The sequence below is a fragment of the Amblyomma mixtum genome, chromosome 3, assembly GCF_055824585.1.
Source record: "Amblyomma mixtum isolate Tamu chromosome 3, ASM5582458v1, whole genome shotgun sequence".
In the NCBI taxonomy this organism is placed as follows: domain Eukaryota; kingdom Metazoa; phylum Arthropoda; class Arachnida; order Ixodida; family Ixodidae; genus Amblyomma; species Amblyomma mixtum.
In genome coordinates, this window is record NC_143014.1 from 32,706,901 (window position 1) to 32,729,212 (window position 22,312).

The 22,312-nt window shown below is 44.5% G+C and overlaps 2 protein-coding genes across 3 annotated transcripts in view; one reads left to right on the forward strand and one right to left on the reverse strand.

Moving 5' to 3' along the window:
• LOC149349595 (regulator of G protein signaling loco-like) overlaps window positions 1–14,664 on the forward strand; it is a 55,706-nt gene extending 41,042 nt beyond the window's left edge. For both annotated transcript variants that reach the window (XM_089578612.1, XM_089578611.1), the window contains exon 15: window positions 9,827–14,664. In XM_089578612.1, coding sequence (XP_089434738.1) covers window positions 9,827–10,083 — 257 coding nt within the window. In that variant the 3' untranslated portion in view covers window positions 10,084–14,664. The remainder of the gene's footprint in view (window positions 1–9,826) is intronic.
• LOC149349596 (uncharacterized) lies at window positions 4,615–6,135 on the reverse strand. Its single transcript, XM_089581506.1, has 5 exons — window positions 6,015–6,135; window positions 5,686–5,938; window positions 5,134–5,307; window positions 4,978–5,052; window positions 4,615–4,672 (listed from the first exon to the last, which is right to left on the reverse strand). The coding sequence occupies exons 1-5, from the start codon at window positions 6,115–6,117 to the stop codon at window positions 4,615–4,617; spliced, it is 663 nt and encodes a 220-aa protein (XP_089437632.1). The 5' UTR covers window positions 6,118–6,135.
• Window positions 14,665–22,312: the final 7,648 nt, after the last annotated feature.

The window sequence follows — 22,312 nt, forward strand, 5'->3', positions numbered from 1 at the left end:
CTCTCGCCGAAACATCGTCCCCTAATGTAACTCGGAGTGACCCAGTGGGGGCGTGAGGTCGAAGCGGGAAGAACAGAAGGGAGGGTGATTTGCAGCGGTTCTCTAAGGAGCTTCCTTTGGAAGGAGGACAAGCAGCACAACTGTCTGCATTCCGCTAACGGGACACCTCACAGGGGGTCTTCTAAGAAGCAAAACAGCAGCAGTGGGCACACACTCAGAACGCTCAGGAAGCCTGATTCCTACTACATGAGTATGACAGTGGTGCATGGTGGTATTTCCTAGTGTATGTCGCGGAGGCAACATGCCACTGTTTCCATATACCACATCAAGTCAGGCAGGATGGTGGCCTCTCGTCTAGTGCATGTGGCGGAAGGGGCCAGCCGCTCCCATCTTGAGTGTGGTCTGTTTTAGTGGGAAAGCACTACTCCAGGCATACCAACCCCTAGTAAGAATCTTGTCTTGTCTTGTCCTGTGCTCCAGACTAACCCAAGCTTATCCGAGTTACTTGGGTAAGCTCGGGTTAGTTTGGAGGAACGTCGCGCAAGCTGCAGCTAAAGGGAGGAATCTCCGGCAAGTTCGGAGAAGTGTCATGCCAGCTGTAGCTAATGGGAGGCAGGTGGCAGTTAAATTAATGATCGGTAGCAAGAAATTGCTCGGGAAGAGCAGCATGGGTCGCACAATCCCTATACCGGTGGTGCCAGTGCAGTGGCGCATCGCTTAACTGCTGTGCTACTGCGCTGGTAGTGTTTATGAGGGCTTGCCGCCATCTATGAGTGCTACGTAGAGAATGACTAATTTTTCATATATGGGCATTAGCCCACTAAAGCTATGGCGTCATACCGCTAAGGTGGAGTCTTAAGTGTCCCCTCCAATTGAAGAATGAACACATGATTTCGCATCTACTACTACTACTACTACTACTACTACACCCTTACTACTTTTTGTTATCCAACTGAGGGGGTATTGTATTGCCACCCCAGGAAGGGGGAGGAGGGGCACCCCAAAACCATTCACTGCAGAAGCCAACTTGCCCTTCTTGGAGGGGGAGAGTCGCATTCTGCAGTGTTCTGCAGTGCTGAAGAGGAGCGTTTCCCTCTCTTGTGTGGGTGGTGACTTCATTCACCTGCCGCGTTTCTGCCACGCATTTCTGATGACAGCGGGGTTTTCGTACAAAGAGCCAAGTAATGCGAGAGATGCTCTCGCATAAAAAAAGAAAAAACTTATGGGCTGCAGAAACATGCAGTTTCATGTTGGAAGAATGTGATATGACTGCTGCTGGATTGTTGGCCTTCACCTCCACCTGTGCATCATCATCAACAGCCTGACTACGCCCACTGAAGGGCAAAGGCCTCTCCCATATCTCTCCACTGCCATAAGTTTTGGAACTTTGAAATCTTTAGCAGTCTTAATTTCTAGGCATCTGAGACACTCAACCCCACTGAAGGGTGAAACTGAAGGGTGCGCTCTTGTTGTAAAGCCATGCCACCTGAAGACGAGTTCTAAAAACTTCTGTAGGCACCCGTACAATAGCAGCAAGTACCGGGTGTCTCAGGTAAAAGTAACCAAGGCTTTAAAAAAGGCTGCGTCCTGACTGACCAACTGAGTGCTGTTGAGAGTCGTCTTAAAACCCCATAAAACCAAACCAATCTAGATTGTCTTGAAAAACAACTGATTGAAAATTTTCCACCTTGGTACTATATTTGCGCAGCTTTATTTACTGGCCTGGTATTTTTCATCAAAAATACATATACATGAAAAGAAAAAGAATGAAAACAATATGTGTATAGTCAAATCCCGCTACAATGAAATTTACTGTCAGTGAAAAATTTCATTCAAGTTGAAACTTCATTGTTATGAAATCGGACCAAAGCATTGATAGATTGGGCTGGATAGTTCATGAACAACATTTATTTCCAAAATTCTGTCAGTGTTGGTTTTCCATTGTTTAGAAATCAGCGTTATACTACAGAACTCTGAAATCTTGAACAATGGACTTATCACGAAATAACGCACCCGCTACAGTGGCTATCAAAATGCATTTTTTTTTTTTGCAATAAAAACGCCAATTCTTCCTGCTGAAACCATGCACACTTTTGGCATTGACGAGGCGCACTCATGTGCTCACATCACTGCGATATGCACCTTGAAATTGATGCTTTGGGCACCTGGTATGTAGCAGAAGTCCATGTGTTCTGATTATTTGAAGACATTTTGCTACGCGTGGTGTGAACATGCTTGTTACATGTCGCTTCATTGAAACTCTGCCTAGAACCGCCGTTGCTCCACCAGTTTACGCAGCAGTGTGTGTGTACCAGGTGCACTACAAAGAACAACAACAAAAAAAACGCTATCACGATGCTCATCTGCGGCACAAAATCAATGCTAGAGTGCACCAATGCCGGCGGCATGCTTCGTGCAATGGTGTGCCAGGCGACGGAACGGTGCAACTTGCTCGATGTCACTAGGCCTAACGTGCTGCACCCTGAAGATTGCTACGAAAGAGCTTTGGAACTGGCCACCGCTTTTCATAGGTCTAACGTTGGGTCTGCTCGATTTGCCTACACTTTCTACACTAGTTCCCAAAAGTGCCGTGCCAGTGCAGCGCCAGTTCTTCCAGTGTGATTGTAGCTCGACACTAACGCCTTCGGTGCAGCGGTCAAATCGAGGACAAAAGTGTAGAAACGTGCAGGCCTTCGTCTCCTGTGGTAAATTCTTGTGTGTTGGCGTTTGTTGCGTGCATTGACATGTGCGCGGTATTGTGATAGTTCAACGCTCAGCACTGTACAGTTGGTCAAAATGGCGCATTATTTGGCAGCGGCCATGGAACTCGTTGACTCCGACAGCGATGAAGAATTTGAGTGTGCGCTTTCTGTCACGCTGTGCAGAGTGGCGCGGGTCGACCGTCACCGAGTCAACGGCTACTTTGAGCAGATGACAACTCAATACTTGGACTTTGAATTCAAGAGGCTGTTCAGGCTGTCGCGCAAGACATTTGACAGTTTGTGCGCGAGGTTCCTGCAGTCGCCCTTCTACCCGAAAAGTGTCTCCGGTCGTCGTCGTCCCCAAATCACTGCAGAAAAGAGTTTCCTTATAACTCTGACCTACCTTGGAGCGCAAACAAGCATGTACTCGGTAGCTGACAGATTTGACGTGTCTGAATCGTTGGTTGCGCTGTGCATGCAATGGGTGCTGAACTTTCTGCAAGCAGTTAGCGGTGAGGTAATATGCTGGCCAAGCGCTGCCGACATGGCCCGCAGCAAAATTGCCTTCCTGAGAAAAAGCGGTGGGAAAGGGCCCCGCAACGCCGTGGGGTGCATTGATGGCAGCCACATTGAGATCCTAAAGCCAGACGACTCCACTGCATCTTATATCAACCGGAAAAAGTGGCGTCCAATAATCCTTCAAGCAGTCTGCAACGATCAGAACAGGTTTTTGGATGTCTTCATTGGCTTTCCTGGTTCTGCACATGATGCCCGGGTACTGAGAGAAAGCACCTTCTTCGAAGAGGCTGCAGACAAGTGCGGTGATAATTATATACTCGGCGATTCCAAATACCCCATGCTACCTTGGCTTTTGACACCGTACAAAGACAATGGTTCCAGTTTTCCGGCGTGGAAAAAAAGATTCAACAAGTACCACAGCCAGCAGAGGGTGGCCATTGAAAACTGCTTTGGCCTTCTGAAGCAACGTTTTAGAAGACTTTATCTGGTCGATGCAAAGACAATTATGCAGTGTTGTTGCATTGTTATGGGAGCATGCGTGCTTCATAACATGTGCAACTCTGAAAGGGATTTCATATCGGAGCTTGCAGACCTGCCTGCTCATGACGACGTTGGCAATGATGAAGAGCCAAGGGAAAGTGACACATCCACAGCACATTGTGAAAGCCGGAGACGACACATAGCCCAGCATCAATGCTGAGCAACATGTGAAAAGAAACTAGTTGAACTCATTTATTTGCCTCGGCGATGAGTACAAGAGGCTGCAGAAGGTGCATTTTTTCATCATGCTGCTTCTGCTTTGCAGCTTTGGCATCCTGCATCACTCTAATCAGGCTGCCAATGCATGTGCCTCTCTGCCGACTCTCCTCGATGCTGTCATTGCGCTGCTGCAGGGTGCTGGTGCTGCCTCATCTTGAATGTCGTCAGCAGGACCATTTTCTGGCAGCATGCAGGACACTGTGAAAGCCGAGGGAAGCTAATAGACCAGCACCAGTGCTGACCGAAAAAGAATGCACACAGGAGCAATGTGAACTTGATACTCATTTATTAGCTTCAGCAGCTCGCACTAGGCGCTCTAGGAGACGCATTTCCTCCTTGTGCTGCTGCTTCTTCTGTGCCATCGCTTCTTGCAGCACCTTTACGAGGCTGCCGATTGCAGTCCTGTTCTGCCGACGTCTCCTAGCTGGTGTTGCTTCGGTGCTGCGGGAGGGCACGGCTCGTTCCTCCTCAACATCAGCAGGCCCATTGTCGGGCAGCATGTTTTCTTCTTCCCTATTGCTTTCATTAATAAAGGTTCATTAATTTCAACACAAAGGAAATTGTTCGTTCCATGCTGTAACTATACAAGAGGAGTAATTTCAACACAAAAGAAATTGTTCGTTCCATGCTGTAACTATACAAGAGGAGTGGCAGAGAAATTTGGTGTTGGGTAGCTTGGTTTCTCGCCATTCCTGTAAGCAGAGCAGCGTACATAGCATATTTAACAGCTGGAGAGGTCACTACAAAGCGAAGTAAAAAAAATTAATTGCAGATTCAAGAAAGTCATTTATCTAAATTATACAATAATAAGAATTCATTAATTAGTCAATATTTTTGTGTATGGGGCCCCACAACAGACACACATGCATGCAAGCATGCGAAAGAAAATTAGAACCACATCTAAAACATGCCAGTTAACATTATGTGAACACAATAAGATGTCACAGCTTTAAAATATTGCATCCTAGAAAAAAAAAATGCCAAGTTGTAGACTTATGCAACTACTCTTCCTGGTGCAAGCAATGCCACCGGAGTAATGTGCTGCTCGACCTCCAGCACCTCGGCGAGTTCGCTGTCAAGAAAATACAAGGTCAGAGATTATCTTTAGAGGATAGCTACTTGAACAAACAACTGAAATGCCTGCTGTCCATACCGTTCGTACATGCAGGTTGCTCGCGAATGGCCGGATGAACCATTCTTCGATTTCACTTTTTTGTACGCTCTCTCTATCATCTTCCATTTATTTTCCGCCTGCAGAGGAGTGACGCGGCAGCCGAATTCAGAATTGGCTTGATCCGCAAGTCTCTCCCACATGGCCTTTTTTGTCCTGAGAAAGAAAGATTTCGCCAAGCGTTAGTACCTCACTATTATATAAGTTCTTGCATAAGGATAACATAAGTTACAGCACGTTCCAAGCTTACACCACAGACCTGTGTGCTTTTGTGTAACTTTTAGTAACGCTGAAGAAGAGATGACACCGAGAAACAATGAATGATGTGCTTCTAGAAGTAGATAGTAAACATATCCGTTGCCACTACGTTGAGCCATAACTTAAGGCTGAGAAAACGTGCATCCAAAATTCAGCAACAAAATCAAAGGGGTTAACGCCACAAAGTGCGCCAATGGTGCGTTGCAGAAATCGGGCATCTGCGCTATCTGGTGTATAAGCACACGTTATTACGGCATTTCACACGCTGCGACTTACCTAAAGCCACCCTTTCTGCCAATGCCACCTTTGGCTTCCTTATATTTTGCGATCAGGAATCGCGATTTTCGGTCGCTCCATGATTCGCGTTCACCGCCGCCGGACGTTGGCTGCGAACCACGAGACACAGGTGACGGCGTGGGCTGCCGAAGAGGTGGCGGCGTGAGCCGACTGGCACCCTCAACGACAGCCAGTGTCATGGGTGAAGGCGAGCTGGGTGCTGCCACATGCAGCACACTGAAGCGAAGGCCGCCTGGACAAATAAAATAACTTACAGCACATCACAAACGGCGAGATAGCCCACGTGCTTAACCAACAACGTTACTCACCTTCAGTCTCGTACAGAAACCCACCATCGCTCTGCATATGCGAGCCGTACTCGTCAAGCACGGCATATGCCTGTGTTTCGACGCCATCTATGAGCACCAGCATGATGGCTGCAGAAGCATCTGCTATGTGCTTACACAAGCGCTTACACGAAGTGAACTCGCCGAAATGGTAGTGCAGAAGTGTAGAAAAACTCGTGTAGCGCTTGGCCAAATCGAGTGCCGAAGTGTAGGTTGCGCTGGCTACACTAACAAATCGAGTGCGCGAGTGTAACACTGCTTACACTAGTGTAGAAAGTGTAGACAAATCGAGGAGACCAGTTGTTACCTGTTAGTGTAGACACGGTAACTTTACACTGATATGAACATGCAATTGATTTTCGTTGCGCCTTTGACAGCAAAGCGAGCAAAAAAGTGGAACAGCCGAATGCCGTTTCGCACCAACGACCATGGATCGCAAACTCACAGTTCGAGCCAGCGGCAAAACCATCGAGGCAGTCGTGCACCAAATTGCACCTTTATGCACACATGTCAGCAAGATTCCGATTCCACAGGGAATGCCAGCAGTGCCATTCAGAGTGGAAACTGACTTTGGCAGCTGTTTTTGGTGAAACCAAAAAAGAAAAAGGCATATTTGGATCAGCAAAAGAAAAAAATATGCTGCTTACTCACAAAAGCTTCATTGAAGTGGAACCTTGCTCCAAAAATTGTTTATTTTGTGGGAAAATAATTACATTGCTTTGTAAGGCTTGCTGGCAGGGAATCGGAAATGCTTCATTGTGGCAGAATTTTTGTTTAACGGGGTTGTACTGTACAAACACTCTCATCTGCCATTTATAAATACCAGGAGGCATGGATTTTGGTGCCATGTTTAAATGGCTGGGAGCAGTCCTCCACACTTGCTACTGCATGGTTTAGCTCCTCACACTGTGTATTATGTTTCAGTAATAAAATTTAAAAAAATCAATATTTTTCGAGCCGCCGCGGTGACTCAGCGGTTATGGTGCTCGGCTGCTGACCCAAAAGACGCGGGTTCGATCCCGGCCGCGGCGGCTAGAATTTCTTTGGAGGAGAAATTCTTGAGGCCCATGTACTGTGCGATGTCAGTGCACGTTAAAGAACCCCAGGTGGTCGAAATTTCCGGAGCCCTCCTCCACTACGGCGTCTCTCATAGCCTGAGTCGCTTTGGGACGTTAAACCCCATTAACCAAACCAAACCAATATTTTTCGTTTATTTTTTGCCTTGATTTTTTTTCTGCAACTTATTTTGTATCACATAGCAAAATGGCACTGAAGTCGGACACATTGGAAAGGACAGCGCAGGCACAAAAAACTGAGCATTTATGTTTTGCAGCATGAATGACGTGCAGTAAATAAAGGAGGGTTTAATATAAAACTCGGAAAGATAATGAAGATATTACAAAGAAAAATCTCGCATCTGAGTGCACATGCCTTGGTATCTTCCTGGTTGAAAATACGATTTTTGTACTGCAACAGCTCTTAAGTGCCTGTTCCTGGGTCTCTAGTAGTAGTAGTAGTAGTAGTAGTAGTAGTAGTAGTAGTATTAGTAGTATCTTAGTATGCATAGTCGGAGTAACCAGTAGATGCATTGCCATAGGAGCCACTCGGAGGGTGGTTACCATGGGAGGAGGGTGTCACGAGAGTGGAGGAAGGTTGACATGGAAGGAGGAGGGTATGGTGAGAGCCGTAGAAGGTGCAACTGATGGGTGGTTGCTATGGGAGCCACCCGCTGATTCCTATCCTGGAGGGAAGAGGAAAGCTTCTGTAGAAGGAGGGCATAACGAGTGCTTAGGAAAGTGTAATTGTTGTGCAGTTACCACGGGAACTGTCCGTAATGTGGTTAATGTGGAAGGAGGATAACGAGTATGGCGAGAGCAGAAGAGTATAACGTGGTCCATCTGCGGCAGCTGCTGCAAAACACACCGCCCGAAGTGAGGGTCATCAGTGGTGCTTTGCGCATGGAGAGGTGGACTGGAGAGGAGAGCTAATCAAAAACTGAGCATGCGTGGAAAAATAGAAAGAGCACTGTAGAACTGTACTCCAATGAAGTTGCTCTCATATTTTTTACCTCAGCATATCATAAAATATAAATACGTTAACAACTGCCACTGAATCTTTCGTTACACAGTGGTAACTGTCCGGTCAATTTTTATCTAGCAGAAGGGCGGACACTGCACTAATGAAATCCGTTTTGTTTCTAGCACATACTGATTGTTTTGCAGATGGTGCTTGCCGCTTTATCCAAGTGTCTTCCAAGGAGCTAGAGGTGCAATTCACAAGGATATCGCAATGTGTGTTGTGTGTGACGATGGCTAATGTGACCATTGATAATGGTGATGGGACTGGCTTGCTCACCACAGCTGGAGGTTATCCCTGGCATGCTGATGGTAGTGGATGATAGCATAATCTGTCTCTATGTCTGAAAACATTAATTCATTCATAGAAAACTTGGGAGACTTGTTTAAGCTCTGCCCTAAGAGTGAAACGCGACAGCGTTTCCTCGTGGTTGAGCACCCGCTGATGTAGATGGCACATCAGCATTCAGGGAAGGTGCAGACTCGGAAGAAAGCCCCGCATTACTAGATGTTACCGGTTCCATCACACACGTGCTTCAGGAGCAATCAAGCATCTGCTTTTTATACTATCCACATCACGGCATCACTCTACACTGCTCCTAGAGGCCTCCATGCACAGTGGAAACTTTAGACTCTGCTTCGTCAAGGACAAACGATGATGTCACATTCACTCAGAGCTCTGCTCTTGGCCAATGCAAGAAGTGGAAAGCTTGCACAAGGTTTTTCCTGCACTAACGATGCGACGGAGCCGTGGCAGCAGCGGCATCCTTAGACTGTGGCGATGACGACGCCGCTGGCTTTTCCGCTTCATGAGCTCCTTAAAGGGCAACTGAAGAGTTTTTAGAATTCGATGATTGTAGCCGAGCCGAATGCTTGAAACTTGCAGGTAAAGCATGCGAAATCTTCTTGCGCTAGGATTTGAAATGGTGATGTAATCGCCTATTAAAGGGGCATCGGTGTTCAGGCTTCTCTGCAGTGCACAGCGACAGGCGGAGGCCCCAGTGATGACGTCACGTACGGCAGTGCTAAGTTTCCAGCGAAGAAGCGGTTGTTTCAAGGATGAAAAAGAAAGCCGTCGAAGGTGAAGCTCATGGAGCATTGCTTGGCGGCATCGGAAGACGCATGGCAGCATGTAGACGAAGGCAGTGGACATCTGAAATTTCACCAGTTTTGACGTCACCACGAGTTTTCCCACACTTATCCAGCGCAGTGAGGAGAAGCCTGAAAATCGTTGTGGTTTTAATCGGTGATTGCGTCGCCATTTTAAATGCTAGCGCAAAACTACTTTGCACGCATTACCAAGAATCTTCATAGATTCGAATTCTTGAATAACCTCGAATTGTCAAAAAAACATATCACCTTTCCTTTAACACTCCTGTTAAAATCACCTGGCATTAAATGCTGCAAGTTCTGCACGCCTGTGTCATGCAGGGTCAAGCACTACTGCTGCCATTGGATTACATGAATAGGCAGTTATAAAATACTTTTGCGGAAAAGTTGCAGCAGTCAAAAAAAGAAAGAAAGAAAGCATTCGGTTACATGCTGTAATGTGCTTTCTTCGTGTTTTCCTTTTTACAGAGTTGGGAAAACAAATTTAAAGAAACCAGTTTTTCCATCTCGTTTCATGAGATTTTTTTTTTTAGGCTGTTTGGAGCTGTTGTGTGTGTGCATGTTTGTTAAGCGGCATGGTTCTACTGCCGCTTTGGTGCCCTCTTGCAGATGCACGTGACCTGTGGGTGTGCCGTGAGCTGGTACGAAACCTGGATGCTGCTGCACCATCTCCACCTCCACCACTGCCCCCCAAGGCAAAGCAGCGAGGACCCCCACCACGGCCCCCTTCACGACCCCAGGGGGGCTACCTTTCAGATGATGATGAGCCAAACCTAGCTGCAAAACCTCTGGAGCATGGAGACTTTGTGCACATCTCTACCAAGGCTACCCCAGCCAACCATGACTGCAACATCAGTTTCGTGTGAAGCTGCCTTAACTCTTCTACTGGGTTTGTCCTGTGGCAGTGATGATGAGACTGTAACACTGCTAAGGTCTTGCATACTCCGGCAGTTTACTTTAGCCTTGAGAAGTGCTGTCTGCAAATTGCACTAGACTGCTAACAGTCAGATAGTGGAGAGCCGTACACCTTTGTGGTGTAGTTGATGTACCATTCTAGGCTGGGTGCAGTTAAGGAGAAAATGGTCTTAAAAGTAATTTATTTATGTAGTCACAATTATAAAATTTTCAGGGAACATGTCTTTTTGCATGGCAACTCCAAATATGCATTTAATTTTATGTAAAACAAGTCCTTATGCACTTATGTGTAATATGTTATGCAACTTTTTGCTTTAGTTATGGGGTCTTCTAGGTACTTCAGAAACAGCAATGCAAATTTTCTTCACACCTCTGAAGTGACAGCTTCAAAACCCTATAACTCAACTTCTGTGATAAACAAAATGATAATTTACCCTTATTGCTTGGTTTATTGAAGTTTAACGTCCCGAAGCAACTCAGGCTATGAGGGACGCCATAGTGAAGGGCTCCGGAAATTTCGACCACCTGGGGTTCTTTAACGTGCACTGACATCGCACAGTACACGGGCCTCTAGCATTTCGCGTCCATCGAAATTCGACCACCGCGGCCGGGATCGAACCCGCGTCTTTCGCCTCAGCATCCTAACGCCATAACCACTGAGCCACCACGGCGGGGCACCCTTATTGCATTACTTGATGTCAAGAGAAATCAATGGCCTGCATTTTAGCAAGTTTTTTTCAGCAAAATATCTTGAAAGCTCTCGGCAAAGAGTTGCATAATGTATTACTTAAGTGCACAAGGACTTCTTTTACATAAAATTAATATACATATATGGAATCGGCACTCAAATGTACGTGTTCCTTAAAGATTTCATTGACGGGACTTCATGATAAAAATTTTTTCTAAGACTAGCTTCCACCCTTAAAGCTGAATATATCGAAATTGAGAAGAGTCCGCGCTTTTTCGTTATATCCAGGTTTTCGTGCAGTTTCTGCTTGAAGACTGAAAGGGAAGTGTCGAATGGAAACCAAGATATGAAATAAATGTAGATGAAGCCACCCTGAAAATGTTCACAGTAAGCCCCCATTACTTGAAGCTATAAACGCTGAGAAAAGTTTCATAATGGTGCTGCGACTACGGTAGCAGCCGCCACCACCTCTGCCGTGGCTTGCACAATGCTTCTACGGGTCGGGTGGCGAGAGTTGGGGAGGCAGGGAGTCGGATGCATCACGGCTGAGCTAAAGGAGAATGCGCACAATTGCACCACTGCCACTAGACTAGCCATGGGGGCACCTGCCTGTCGGTCTGTCCACCACCATTGCCCTCGGAAACGCTTCGCCTCGCATTGCCGGTGCTCTCTGCTGTTCCCGCTCCCAGTGAGCGGGAACAGCAACCGCGTGGCGTAGATACTATGCACACTGCTCGTCCCGTGTTTTCTTTGCTATGCCGTGTTGTTTAGGGCTGCTTTTGAACATGAACTGTCGTAGTGCCGCTTGGTGAGACACTCCTAAGCGAAGCAACGGAGACTGCCGATGGCACTGCAGCATGGCACATTGTATCAACTGCGGTCGTTTGTTGCAATCACAGAAGTTCCTCTCGTAGCAGTTCGTGTGTTATTGTCGTGCGTGGTTTGGCCAAATTTCAGGTAACTCGGCACTAGCTGATAAATTTGGCGTAGCGAAGTCATTAGTATATCAAGATCAACCGTCGCAGTGCTTTCATTACATGGAGTCCAAAAATAGACTGGCTTCAATGGGGGTGGCACTGGAGAATAGAGAAACTTGTGTAGGAATTCGCTACATGGAGGTTAGTTACATACAGGTTGAGCTATATTGATTTTGCTAAACACAAACTAGTTTTGTGGTACTTGATTGCTTCAGTTGAGTAGTCTTGTATTGGATGCTGGTGTCAGCAACAGATAAGCATATGGCTGAGCAGTCACTCCACTATGATTTGTGTACTGCTTTCAGGAAACTAATCTATGGTAGTTTTCATGTCAGAACTTTGTGAACACCATGCGTGCTTAGGATGTGAAGTCTGTAAGGCACCTCTTTCAATGCTGCCTTACAAAATTGCATGGCACAGAGATGGCGAGCTGTCTGTGCAAAGCTTTCTGTAGACGTCTGTTCACTCTGTTTCCATTTTTCAAACTTGCCATCAAGAAAGGGGGCACGAGTGATCAATTGATGAGTGAGAATTTTGATAGGTGTCTATTGTAGCCATAGTTTCATTTCAGGTTTTAGTTTTTTGAGCATGTTTGTTTGCATATCTAAAAAATTTTGGTTTTCTCAAGAAGTGCCTAATGAGGTCATGCTGCTCTTTTTCCATTGTTTTGGTTTGTGAATTCTAAGGCTTTCTTTTAGGTGATGGAAAAAAAAAAAAGGTGGCCTTTGCAAGAACTGCCATGTTTATGTAACATAGTGGGTCACTCATTGCCACAGGTGTTCATGCACCACTTTTGGTGCCATTGTCGCATTTCTGCTGTAACAAAGCATTTTCATGTTTGCTTTCCATCAGTGGTGCCTCTTTGTGCATGTGTGTAGATGTTAGCCTTGCTGTCGAGAAGATGTTAGCACAGCTTGTGCCGTGTATTCCACAGATGTATTATATAAAAACAGTGCTGTGAAAGTAGGCATGCCAATAGATGTCTGCTTCTTCTGTTCTTGAAAGCATCATTGAAAGAATTGATAGTCAACATTCTACCATTTGTGGTAGACATAGCATATACCTTGGAACCAGGAAAGTCTTGTCATTTAGTGTTCTTTTCTCACGCCGCATCTGTTTGTTTTGTTTTTTCTCGTCTCGAGAGGCACCACCTCATTTTGTGGAGGCAAACTTTTTCTTAGTTTCAGAAAGATAGCATTGTTTTGGTAGCCCAGTGTCCTAATATTACATTTGTTTCCTACAGATTTGCCATGTCTAATATAATGTACACAGCAACAGTGCATGCATTGTTGAGCGCTGTTTTTTTTTACTGGAACAGCCAGGTACCACTTGTTGCAAAAAGGTAGGGTCATTGCCTTTGCTTTTTTTTTTTTTTGCAATAGATGGTACATTGCCATAGTATTTGCTTTGTACTCAGCACCTTTACTGCCAACGACATAAAGTCCAACCATGATGTCCCAAACTCGTGTTAACTGTCCAAAATGCGCTGTATGTCATGCTGCGAACACTCCAACCTGGAAGCGAAAGGAAATGGGTCACCCCTCTCTCCCATCAGCCACAGGTTTTGATTTCCACTGGTCAGATTGCAACAGCTTTCCTTGCTGCATGGTGGAGCACTCTTCCATCGTTCCTACTGGCATTCTTTCAGTAGAGCCAGATTCCGCTGGAACATCTCGGCACTGTTTTGTGACATCATCAAATAACCTTTAGCAGTTGTTTATATTGCTAATGTGGTGTCATTTCAGTAGCAGCTTTGCATTTTAATTTGAACAGCACTTGAAATGATTCAAGAGTAGGAGCAGTGATGATGTGATGTATGCCTGCAAAATGTTTGTTGAAAGAGTGTTTCCTGAACAGCTTTGCAAATGGACAAAAACCACCAGCATCAAAGCCACGGTGCACTATTCGGGTGAGGAGGTATTCATACATGTGTGGATATAGTATACGCATTCCAGAGTTTTCATTAGCCTTAAGGCCCAGTGAAATACAGTACACCACAAATCATCATAAAGTGCTACTGAAAACAAAAATATGGCAGGCAGAGGCTGGGTCCAAGTTCCAGAATTAGTTATGTATAACAGCCTCTGTCGGGCTGTCTGCCGCAGCACATTTGCTTTTTGCTTATCAATTTAGAATCGGCTCGTTGTCAGATTCAGATGCCCTTGCATGCATTTGTTGCTGTGCTTCAAATCAGCCTGGGGAATTCACCAAAAATCTTTAACCACTCTTCATCCAGCATTTCAAGACAGTTCCGGGTGAGGAATGGCATCATTTAGCAGCAGACGAAGTTAGTTGATGTTCTCTGTTTTCGCTGAATTCTCTGAAGTAATGTGTAGGCTGTGGAACAAAGTTCACACACAAAAAAAGTGTGCTCTTTGCAAAGCCGCTTGGAAATGCTGTGTGCATTTTATCTTTAAATTTCTTATAGTACAACAAGAAGCCTAGGCTCATTTTCGTCATAAGGCAGGAAAGATCGCATTTTGAGAGTGTAACTTGCATTCTTTCGATTTGTTATCTGTTGGTTCGTTTCATTGTTTAACAGAACTTGGCCATGTCTTGCAAACTTACGAGTGTGAGTGTAACTAGCAGTGTTGCAGGCTTCCCAAGATTAACTTACGAAGCAACATGTGCATTCCTATTGTATCGCCTCACACAACAGTTATTCTCTGCCAATTTTTGTGCTGTGTAGCAAGTTTCATCCCTTATAATCAGCAGTTGGTGCCAAGTCTGAATGCCAGCAATTCAGCGTGCATTGCATTTACAATGTTTTTATTTTTTTGTGTACATATACAGCCTATTCTATGTACAATGAGGGAAATATTTAAGTCGCTATTAAAGAGGATTCTTCTACAACTAGATGCTTTGGCCATGGTCCCAAAGGGTCTGCTCTGCTATCAGACAGGCCGGGAGAGCACTGTCACTGCAAAGCTTTCTTGCATTGAACTTTGTAGGAAGACAAAAGCTCTTAAGCTATGTAGTGCTGATTCTTTGGAAAAATTCCAAGCATATGGGTGATTCAGAACTGCATTTTCAAAGTATCAAGGAGGCATGGGCAGTATTGAAGATGCATGCATCTTCGATACTGTCTTTCGATACATTTTGTGTATTGATATTAGTTATCACTTGTCAAAAATGAAAGTATCGGAATCAAAAATACATATTTAATGTATCGGGTATTTTAACGATACTCAATACTCAAGAAAAGAAGTATGCCGCAGATTTTGAAACTGCCGGAGTCTGACTTTGGGCTGGCAGCACTTGCTCAGCCGGTAGTGCACTGAAAAAATACAATTAGAAAGAGACGATGTCAATGCTATAGGCCCAGTCAGTCCTCTTTTCCCACATTCGTGGATTGCTAGACAGACGACACATATGTTGTGCTTCTGCACTCTCGGTGGCAGAAGGGACAAGGAGACAGGCTCACTGTTGTAGTAGAAAGAACACCCCGTCACGGCTATTTCAAGTTGCCATGGTTGCAAATAGAAATGGAAGACTTTTGCCTTCATGCTGAGGGGCTTACAGAACATTTGTTTGATAGCAAGATTTGTTGAAGATGATGTGCAATGCACAGTGGGAGAGAGTGTTGCAGTTTAACACGAGGTGGATCGGCTGCGACGATAGCATAGTGCTCTCATACAGTGGCCAGCGAAGCTGATCTGATTGCGCAGCCGCGAGTCCGAATCCCAGTCGCGGCAATATTTATTATATTTATTTGTGGTTTGCCCAAGGTCACCCTCAAAGTCAAGCTTCACACAAACCAGTGAGCTGGTTTGACTTCGTGAAGTAGTGCTTTTGCACTGAAAGATTTCGCTAGGCTGCCTATGGAAGTGATCGTTTCAACGTCACCATGGCTTTGGTCGAACGATAACATTTAGTGAAACCAGCTGCACTGACAGTGGAGCTCAAAGGACTATAGACGCCGAATTTTATTGCGTGTTTTGTTCTTTCAAATGATGTGAATACATGGATTACCGCGTGGTATTCACATACGACTGCTAAATAATTTATAATTGAATTTCTTCTCTCGTGCTGTTTCGGTTTCATCTGCCGAACGATGGCTGTGACGTGCTTATTTCATGTGATGCATTAGAAAAACGCTAATATAATCGCTGATACGTAGTTTTAAATCACTACAACACTTAAGCCAGCCTTTTTCTAGGCCTGGAATGACAAAAAACGACCTTTCGGCAATTATACTGCAGATTTTTCATTCCTCATGTCAGTGTCAAGAAGAAATTCAATTATAAATTTTTAGCGGTCGCAGACGATTACCACGATGTGCGCAATGTATACCAATGTCTAACACATCGTTTGAAAGAAGAAAACATGCAAGCAAAAATTTGGTGTCTGTAGTCATTTAAAGAAATTGGAGAAATCCATGCAGCCAGATTCATTTCAACTGTTTCAAATACAGGAGCTATATCAAATACGCTAAAAATTCCAGCAACGAAGATGAAATTTCTTAACTTGGCAAATCATATTACCAGCTTTATTAATATTGGCGACTTCAGTGGTGAATCGAAGTATCGGCGATACAGTATCGAGTATCTGTATCTGAAATCAATTTTGGTTCGGTATCTTGTATCAGTATCGGAAATACACTTTTTGCAGGTATCAGGCATCAGTATCGAAAATACTTTTTTCAAGTATCGTGCCCAGCCTTGGTTTCAAGCGAGGAAAACTACAAAAACTATTGTGATGTGAAAGTTGTATATGAGCTAAAGTATTTTAATTATAGCTTGCTTAAGTCAATGTGAAGACTAAATATCGAACTTGGTAGATGAGCTCAAAATGCTTTCTGTCGCAAGAGAACATAGTTGCCCACATTTTTTGGCAGCTGTTTTTACCATGCAATGAATTTACTTGTCCAGAAACTGCGCTTGATCACTGCCATCATCATGCTTATGTCAGTGTAGGCTTCTTGTGAGAATGAGGTAATTAGGAGGCAAGGATAGGGAATTGAGGAGCTTGTGATGTGTGAAAGCCATCAGTCACCGAAACAGAGGAAATCACAAGGGAATGTTTCCATCTATATATTTTTTTACTTGTGACTCTGATCAATGGGAAATTAGCAGTGTAACAGTTTTTTACCTGAAAGATAAATGATTAGAAGAAAGAAAAAATAACTGCATGCTATTGGTGGGATCTGAACCCACGATCTCCCACCAACTGAGCTATGATGGCAGCTGTCCTATCTTCAACTTTTGGAGGGTAACCCCAAGAGTGTTCACCTGGGCTACCCTCGACCATAGATGTAGGAACGCCTGTTATAGTGCAAGTGTTGCATAAAATGTGATCGAACAGTGAGAGAGGCAATTGTGCGAGAACCCTGTTACACTTCCTATGGCATCGAGACTTCCAGAACCAAGGCCCTCATTAAGCTAATTACAGGCAAGGATAGGGAGTTGAGGGGCTCGTGACGACACACACATGAAGAAAGCTAACAGTCACTGGAACTGAGGAAAGCATAGGGGTTCTTTAACATGCAGTACACTGTCATGAGTTACTCTTTCTGAAAACTGTGCCATTCAGCACCTGCTTACCACTAGTAGCAACGTGAAGAGTACATAAAATTACATCGGTATATAAGTGTTCTTTAACTAGCGTGCTACTGCATATATTAATATCATTAATTTAAAAGGTGAATAGAAGTGGCTCAAGCACCGAACCTTGAGGGACCCCTTGCATGAAGGTAACTGTGTGTGTAAAGATGACAGACTGACTTTAAATGCAAATAAAAATCAATTAATTTTGCGGGAAGTTTTTAAGATTTCGGTGGCTCACTGTTTTGATTGTTTTGGAGTAGTCTATGATGATGCTATCAGTCTAACCACAGTTTAGTTTTTTGGCTGTGTGAATTCTAAAAGCTGCACTACCGTGGGATATTCTGCTTGAAAGCCATGCCTATTGTGATTATTAAAGTACTGAATGATGTGCTTGTGAATAATATACATCGGAAGCTTGTAGCAATTAGACATTAATGAAATAGGTCTGTAATTAGTGCTTGGTTGCCTATTGCCAGATTTAAAAACAGGAATGTGGGTAACGTCTGCATGCTTCCAAACCTGAGGAATATTCGATATAGCTAGGGGCTGGACTTTCAGTTTAAACCAAAAAGGACTGCTTTTAACTAAAAAAAGGTCAATATCCTGGACAAGCGCACCACAGCTAGCTGGCTATTGTGTACAAGTTACACACAACGGAGAAAATGGCAAGGTATGGAAGCCAAGGCCGTTGTGAGATGGTCTTACTGTTGGATGAAGCAGAGCAGTTGTGCCTTTTAAGGCAATGCTTTGATACCTTGCTCAACTTTGGAGACTGCCAAATGCTGCCTATTTTTGACAATTGCTTGGTTAAGCAGGTTTCTCTGTGCATGTACAAGCATCGTGCGTAAGCATCACAAAGAAGTGTTGTGTTCTGTATGCCGCATTTTTCAGAGATAGTTCCATTGCTGCAGTCAGCACCGAGATCACGATGCCTCGCCCCCTTGATCAACCCAACACAACCCAATGAGAACATGACAATCTAGCCCGTCAGTGCCATCTAACTTCCTCTCCTTTTGTACGGTAATTACCAGTAAATCGACTGCTCATGCTCACAAAATGGCCAAGATATACTGCCACTTTTGACTCCACAGGAATACCACATGTAACCCGGAAAAAAAAAATAGTCATTCATTGGTTGAAAATAATATTCGTCAAAAAAAAAAAAAGCTGCACTCTGATATTAAACTGAAACAATCCGTCAAATTTTCAGGAAATGAAAGTCCAACCCCTAAATAGAACACGCGATTTTCTGGAAATTACGGTTGGGTAACGGATGTGCCATTCTGAATACCCCTTTAAACATTTAAGCAAACAACAGTAGCAAAATGAGGGGCCCGTTACAACATACCGTGTTTACTCGCGTGATGGGCACTCTCATAATGAATCCCCCACTTTTGTTGTTGAGTATACTTTTTTTTTTTAACGTTGGCTTTTCTTGGCGCGTTCCGTAGTTTCGCGTACCGTCCACAGCGCAGACCTTGGCAGCACACCAAGATGCTGTGCACCCTTGACAGGATCGCCAGCGCCGCGGTGGGTTACTCGGCACTCTGCTGCGCGCCCGGCTCCACCCCACCACGTGTATGCTTAGAAAGTCGGCCAAGGCTCTCGCATCTTAGCGTGGCAGCTTAAGCCAGAATGCTATAAAAAAATCCAACAGGCATGTAGCCAGGATTTTTTTCGGGAGGGGCAAGGTAATTTCTTCTAGCTGGATATGTGCCTGACATCCACTGCACTGAAAAGCTAAGGAGGAAGCAGGGCCTTCACACCTCCAAACGATTTGGTGAGCTTGAGATCGGGAGTGAAAATGCCTAACCACTCTCCACCACTGCTAACACCCTAACGCTTAAATATTTGCAATGCACATTCGTAACTGTCTCGCGAGTTTTTTCAACTTCGCGTAAAAAAACGCGCATCTGACATTCAGGGCCAATATGTTCCGCATATGTTCGCTTTATCTCTCCGTGACATGGTCTGTGCCATGTCTGCACGGCTGACCATGTGAATTTAAAATGAAAGCATTACTGATACAACTTAGGGGTCATGACATATGGTCTACCAACAAATCGTGGTTTTTGTGTTAAATTGCAGGTGCAAGCTGCGATGTTATGCGCACTTAAAAAGAAGTAGGGCTCTTAGCTAGCGCGCATTTGAGCTATAAATGCATAGCGAACAAAATGCAATAAACAGCGTAAGTCTGAAAAATGGTGTCGTGACCCTTTTAAGTCTGCACTGCAGCTGTGAAGCCCAGATCCGCAGCACTGAATTCCTCCACGACAAAAAAGTAGTTTGTTGTCAAAACTTTTCTTGTTACCTAAACAAGACGCTGATTACAAGAAAAATTTATAAGCTCTAGAATTTTCATACCTGGCTTGTTTAATATAATCAACATTAAGTTTATTTCTTCTAATATTATATTTGGCCAGCAAATTAATATGTCGCGGACCGTGGCCCAGTGTTAGTAAGTGCAGTTTTACGAGACAGCGTATACAGGAACGAAACAGCGCAACTAAAACGAAGGACCAGAAAAAAGAGATACACGAAGACGCACTGACTTACAACTGACTGTTTTAATCGGAAAACCACATATAAATAATCTCTAATCGCTTCGTCACAGCCTCACGTCATCATCACAAACTACTAACCTAAAAAGAAAGGAAAATAACAATTGCTGAATCGTAAGCATCTACAAGCTCTCATGTTGTTCCAACAGACATGTCCCGCGCTTAGACAAGTTACAAGAGTTTGTGGGATAGCCGATGCACATATATAGGACCACCACCCCTTTGTTCTTCTTACTGTCAGTGCCATCTTCAGCTACTTTTTCCTTCTTTGTTTTCATTTTCAGGAGTAGCCTGTTGCGCTCGGCTATCCCACAGATGGAAAAAGATAGCGGAGAAGTTTGGTGGCAAGCTCCTGTTTTCTGCGCCAAATAAATTGAGCAGGGTTCCAGCGTCAATGAAACGCAAGAGAGAAAATGGTAACGCCACAGAAGGGTGTGAAGTCACGGCACTCAATTTGTGCAGTGCAGTGCAGAGATGGAGTGGTGTACAGGATTTCGTTCTCGTGCGGCCATTTCTATGTGGGCCAAACAGGCAGGTGCCTCAATGAACGCCTGTTGGAACATGCTAATTCTTTGGGAGGCTCCTGTTCGTCAAAATTGGTTGCACATTGCAAATCCTGCCTGTGCACTCCGTATTTTGACAACACTGTAGTGCTGTATCGTCATAAAGAGCAACTAGTACGGGAAGTAGTAGAGGCTTATCATCTCTTCACAGAACTTGACTCGTGTGTGAGCAGCACTTCGATGGCCTTGTCTAAGCGCAAGATATGTCTGTTGGAACAACGTGGGAACCTGTAGGTGCTTACGATTCAGCAATTGTTATTTTCCTTTCTTTTTAGGTTAGTAGTTGGTGATGATGACGTGAGGCTGTGATGCAGTGATTAGAGGTTATTTATATGTGGTTTTCCAATTAAAACAGTCAGTTGTACGTCAGCGCGTGTTCGTGTATCTCTTTTTCTGGCCCTTCGTTTTAGTTGCGCTGTTTCGTTCCTTAAAGATGCAATACCAACTCGCCCACTATGCTATGTTGCTACAAGTCGAAAAGCCGTGGGCGTCGTAGTAGTAGTTGCAGTCGGCACCGCGCATCGGAAAAAGTGGTATCATGCCAACTGTTTGCCGCAGAATGTTCCGGATGGTGTCGTACGATTCAGCGTTTCGTGCAGCACAAACTTGCTAAAGTTAGAGCCTAGCCTGCGGCAGGAATTCAAACTGCCGACCTATAATCGGGGGCTGCAGGTGTCCACCTAGATATATGCGAGACAGTTACTGCGTCATTTCCTTTCCTCAAATCGAATTTTCATTTCCTTCATTACGGCTCCTCTTCCTCTCTTTCACCCCCGCCTTTCTCCCATCGCTTATGGTGCGGTTCGGGTGTCCACCGAAATGTGAGACAATTACTGCGCCATTTCCTTTCCTGAAAAATGCATTGCGTTCAAAGCTTCTTCCAAGGGGCAAGGTGTTGCGCCGAACGGGCGATGGCGTTACGTGGACTCCTTGGCAGCACTGCAACTCGCTGTCGCGTTCCACTGCTAAAGGTGAAGCTTAAGCATCCTCCAATTTTTTTTTTTAAATTGTATCCGACTAAAAGGCGGCGGCATGTGTTATTGTGTGTACTCGCAGATGGTACAGAAAATTCCAGCAATGGCAGGAAAAAAAAAATTCAGAGGGAACTCGAAGGAGTATAGAGACCTAACTTTTGGGTGCGTGATTTCTTCTTTGTAATGATGCCTAAGGCACTATTATACATGGATTACCATATGGTATTCTCTTACGACTGCTAAATAATTTATCATCAAATTTCTTTCTCGTGCTGTTTCGGCTTCGAGTCAAACGATGACTGTTTATCTATTTAGTACCTGCATCGCCTACATGGCATTACAGCAGGGGGCCAAATGCTAAACCACTAGCGTACAATCAACATGATACACCAACAAAAACATGCATACAGACTTTGCTAAATTAAGTGCTCAATGCTAGGTAAAATACTTCGTTTGATGAAAATGAGAATTTAAGGTGATAAAGCAGTCCACTGACGAATTGTCTGAACAAAAAATTAACGGCTAAAAGCATTACTCCTAAATGTATACTCCTTGGCCTTGAAGATGGGGTCCTTTCTCTGCGATATATAAGTGGGTGGTTCGATGTACTCGTGTCGATTTACGAAAGTTTGGCAATGGAAAATACTATGAAAAAACTTGAGGTGAAGATGCAATCGGCGAACGTCTAAGTTAGGCCATCCGAGCAATCGTTTAGTATTGGTCATACTTAAGCACCTGTCATGATTACCAGTTACAAACCGAACTGCCTTATTTGGAGGTTTGCCGGGATACTAGCTTTCTCCAAAGTGTGGTTACAGGTCACCTGACATGAAAAAACTGCAATATAATTGCTGCTTCATTGCTTTAATTC

What these genes read in the sequence shown, in the direction of transcription:
- LOC149349596 (XM_089581506.1), bottom strand. Translation starts at nt 6,117, where the DNA reads ATGCTGGTGCTCATAGATGGCGTCGAAACACAGGCATATGCCGTGCTT. An exon ending in GTTTCTGTACGAGACTGAAG is followed by an intron (nt 5,939 to 6,014) that starts GTGAGTAACGTT and finishes TTATTTGTCCAG; the next exon opens with GCGGCCTTCGCTTCAGTGTG. An exon ending in GCAACCTGCATGTACGAACG is followed by an intron (nt 5,053 to 5,133) that starts GTATGGACAGCA and finishes TTTTCTTGACAG; the next exon opens with CGAACTCGCCGAGGTGCTGG.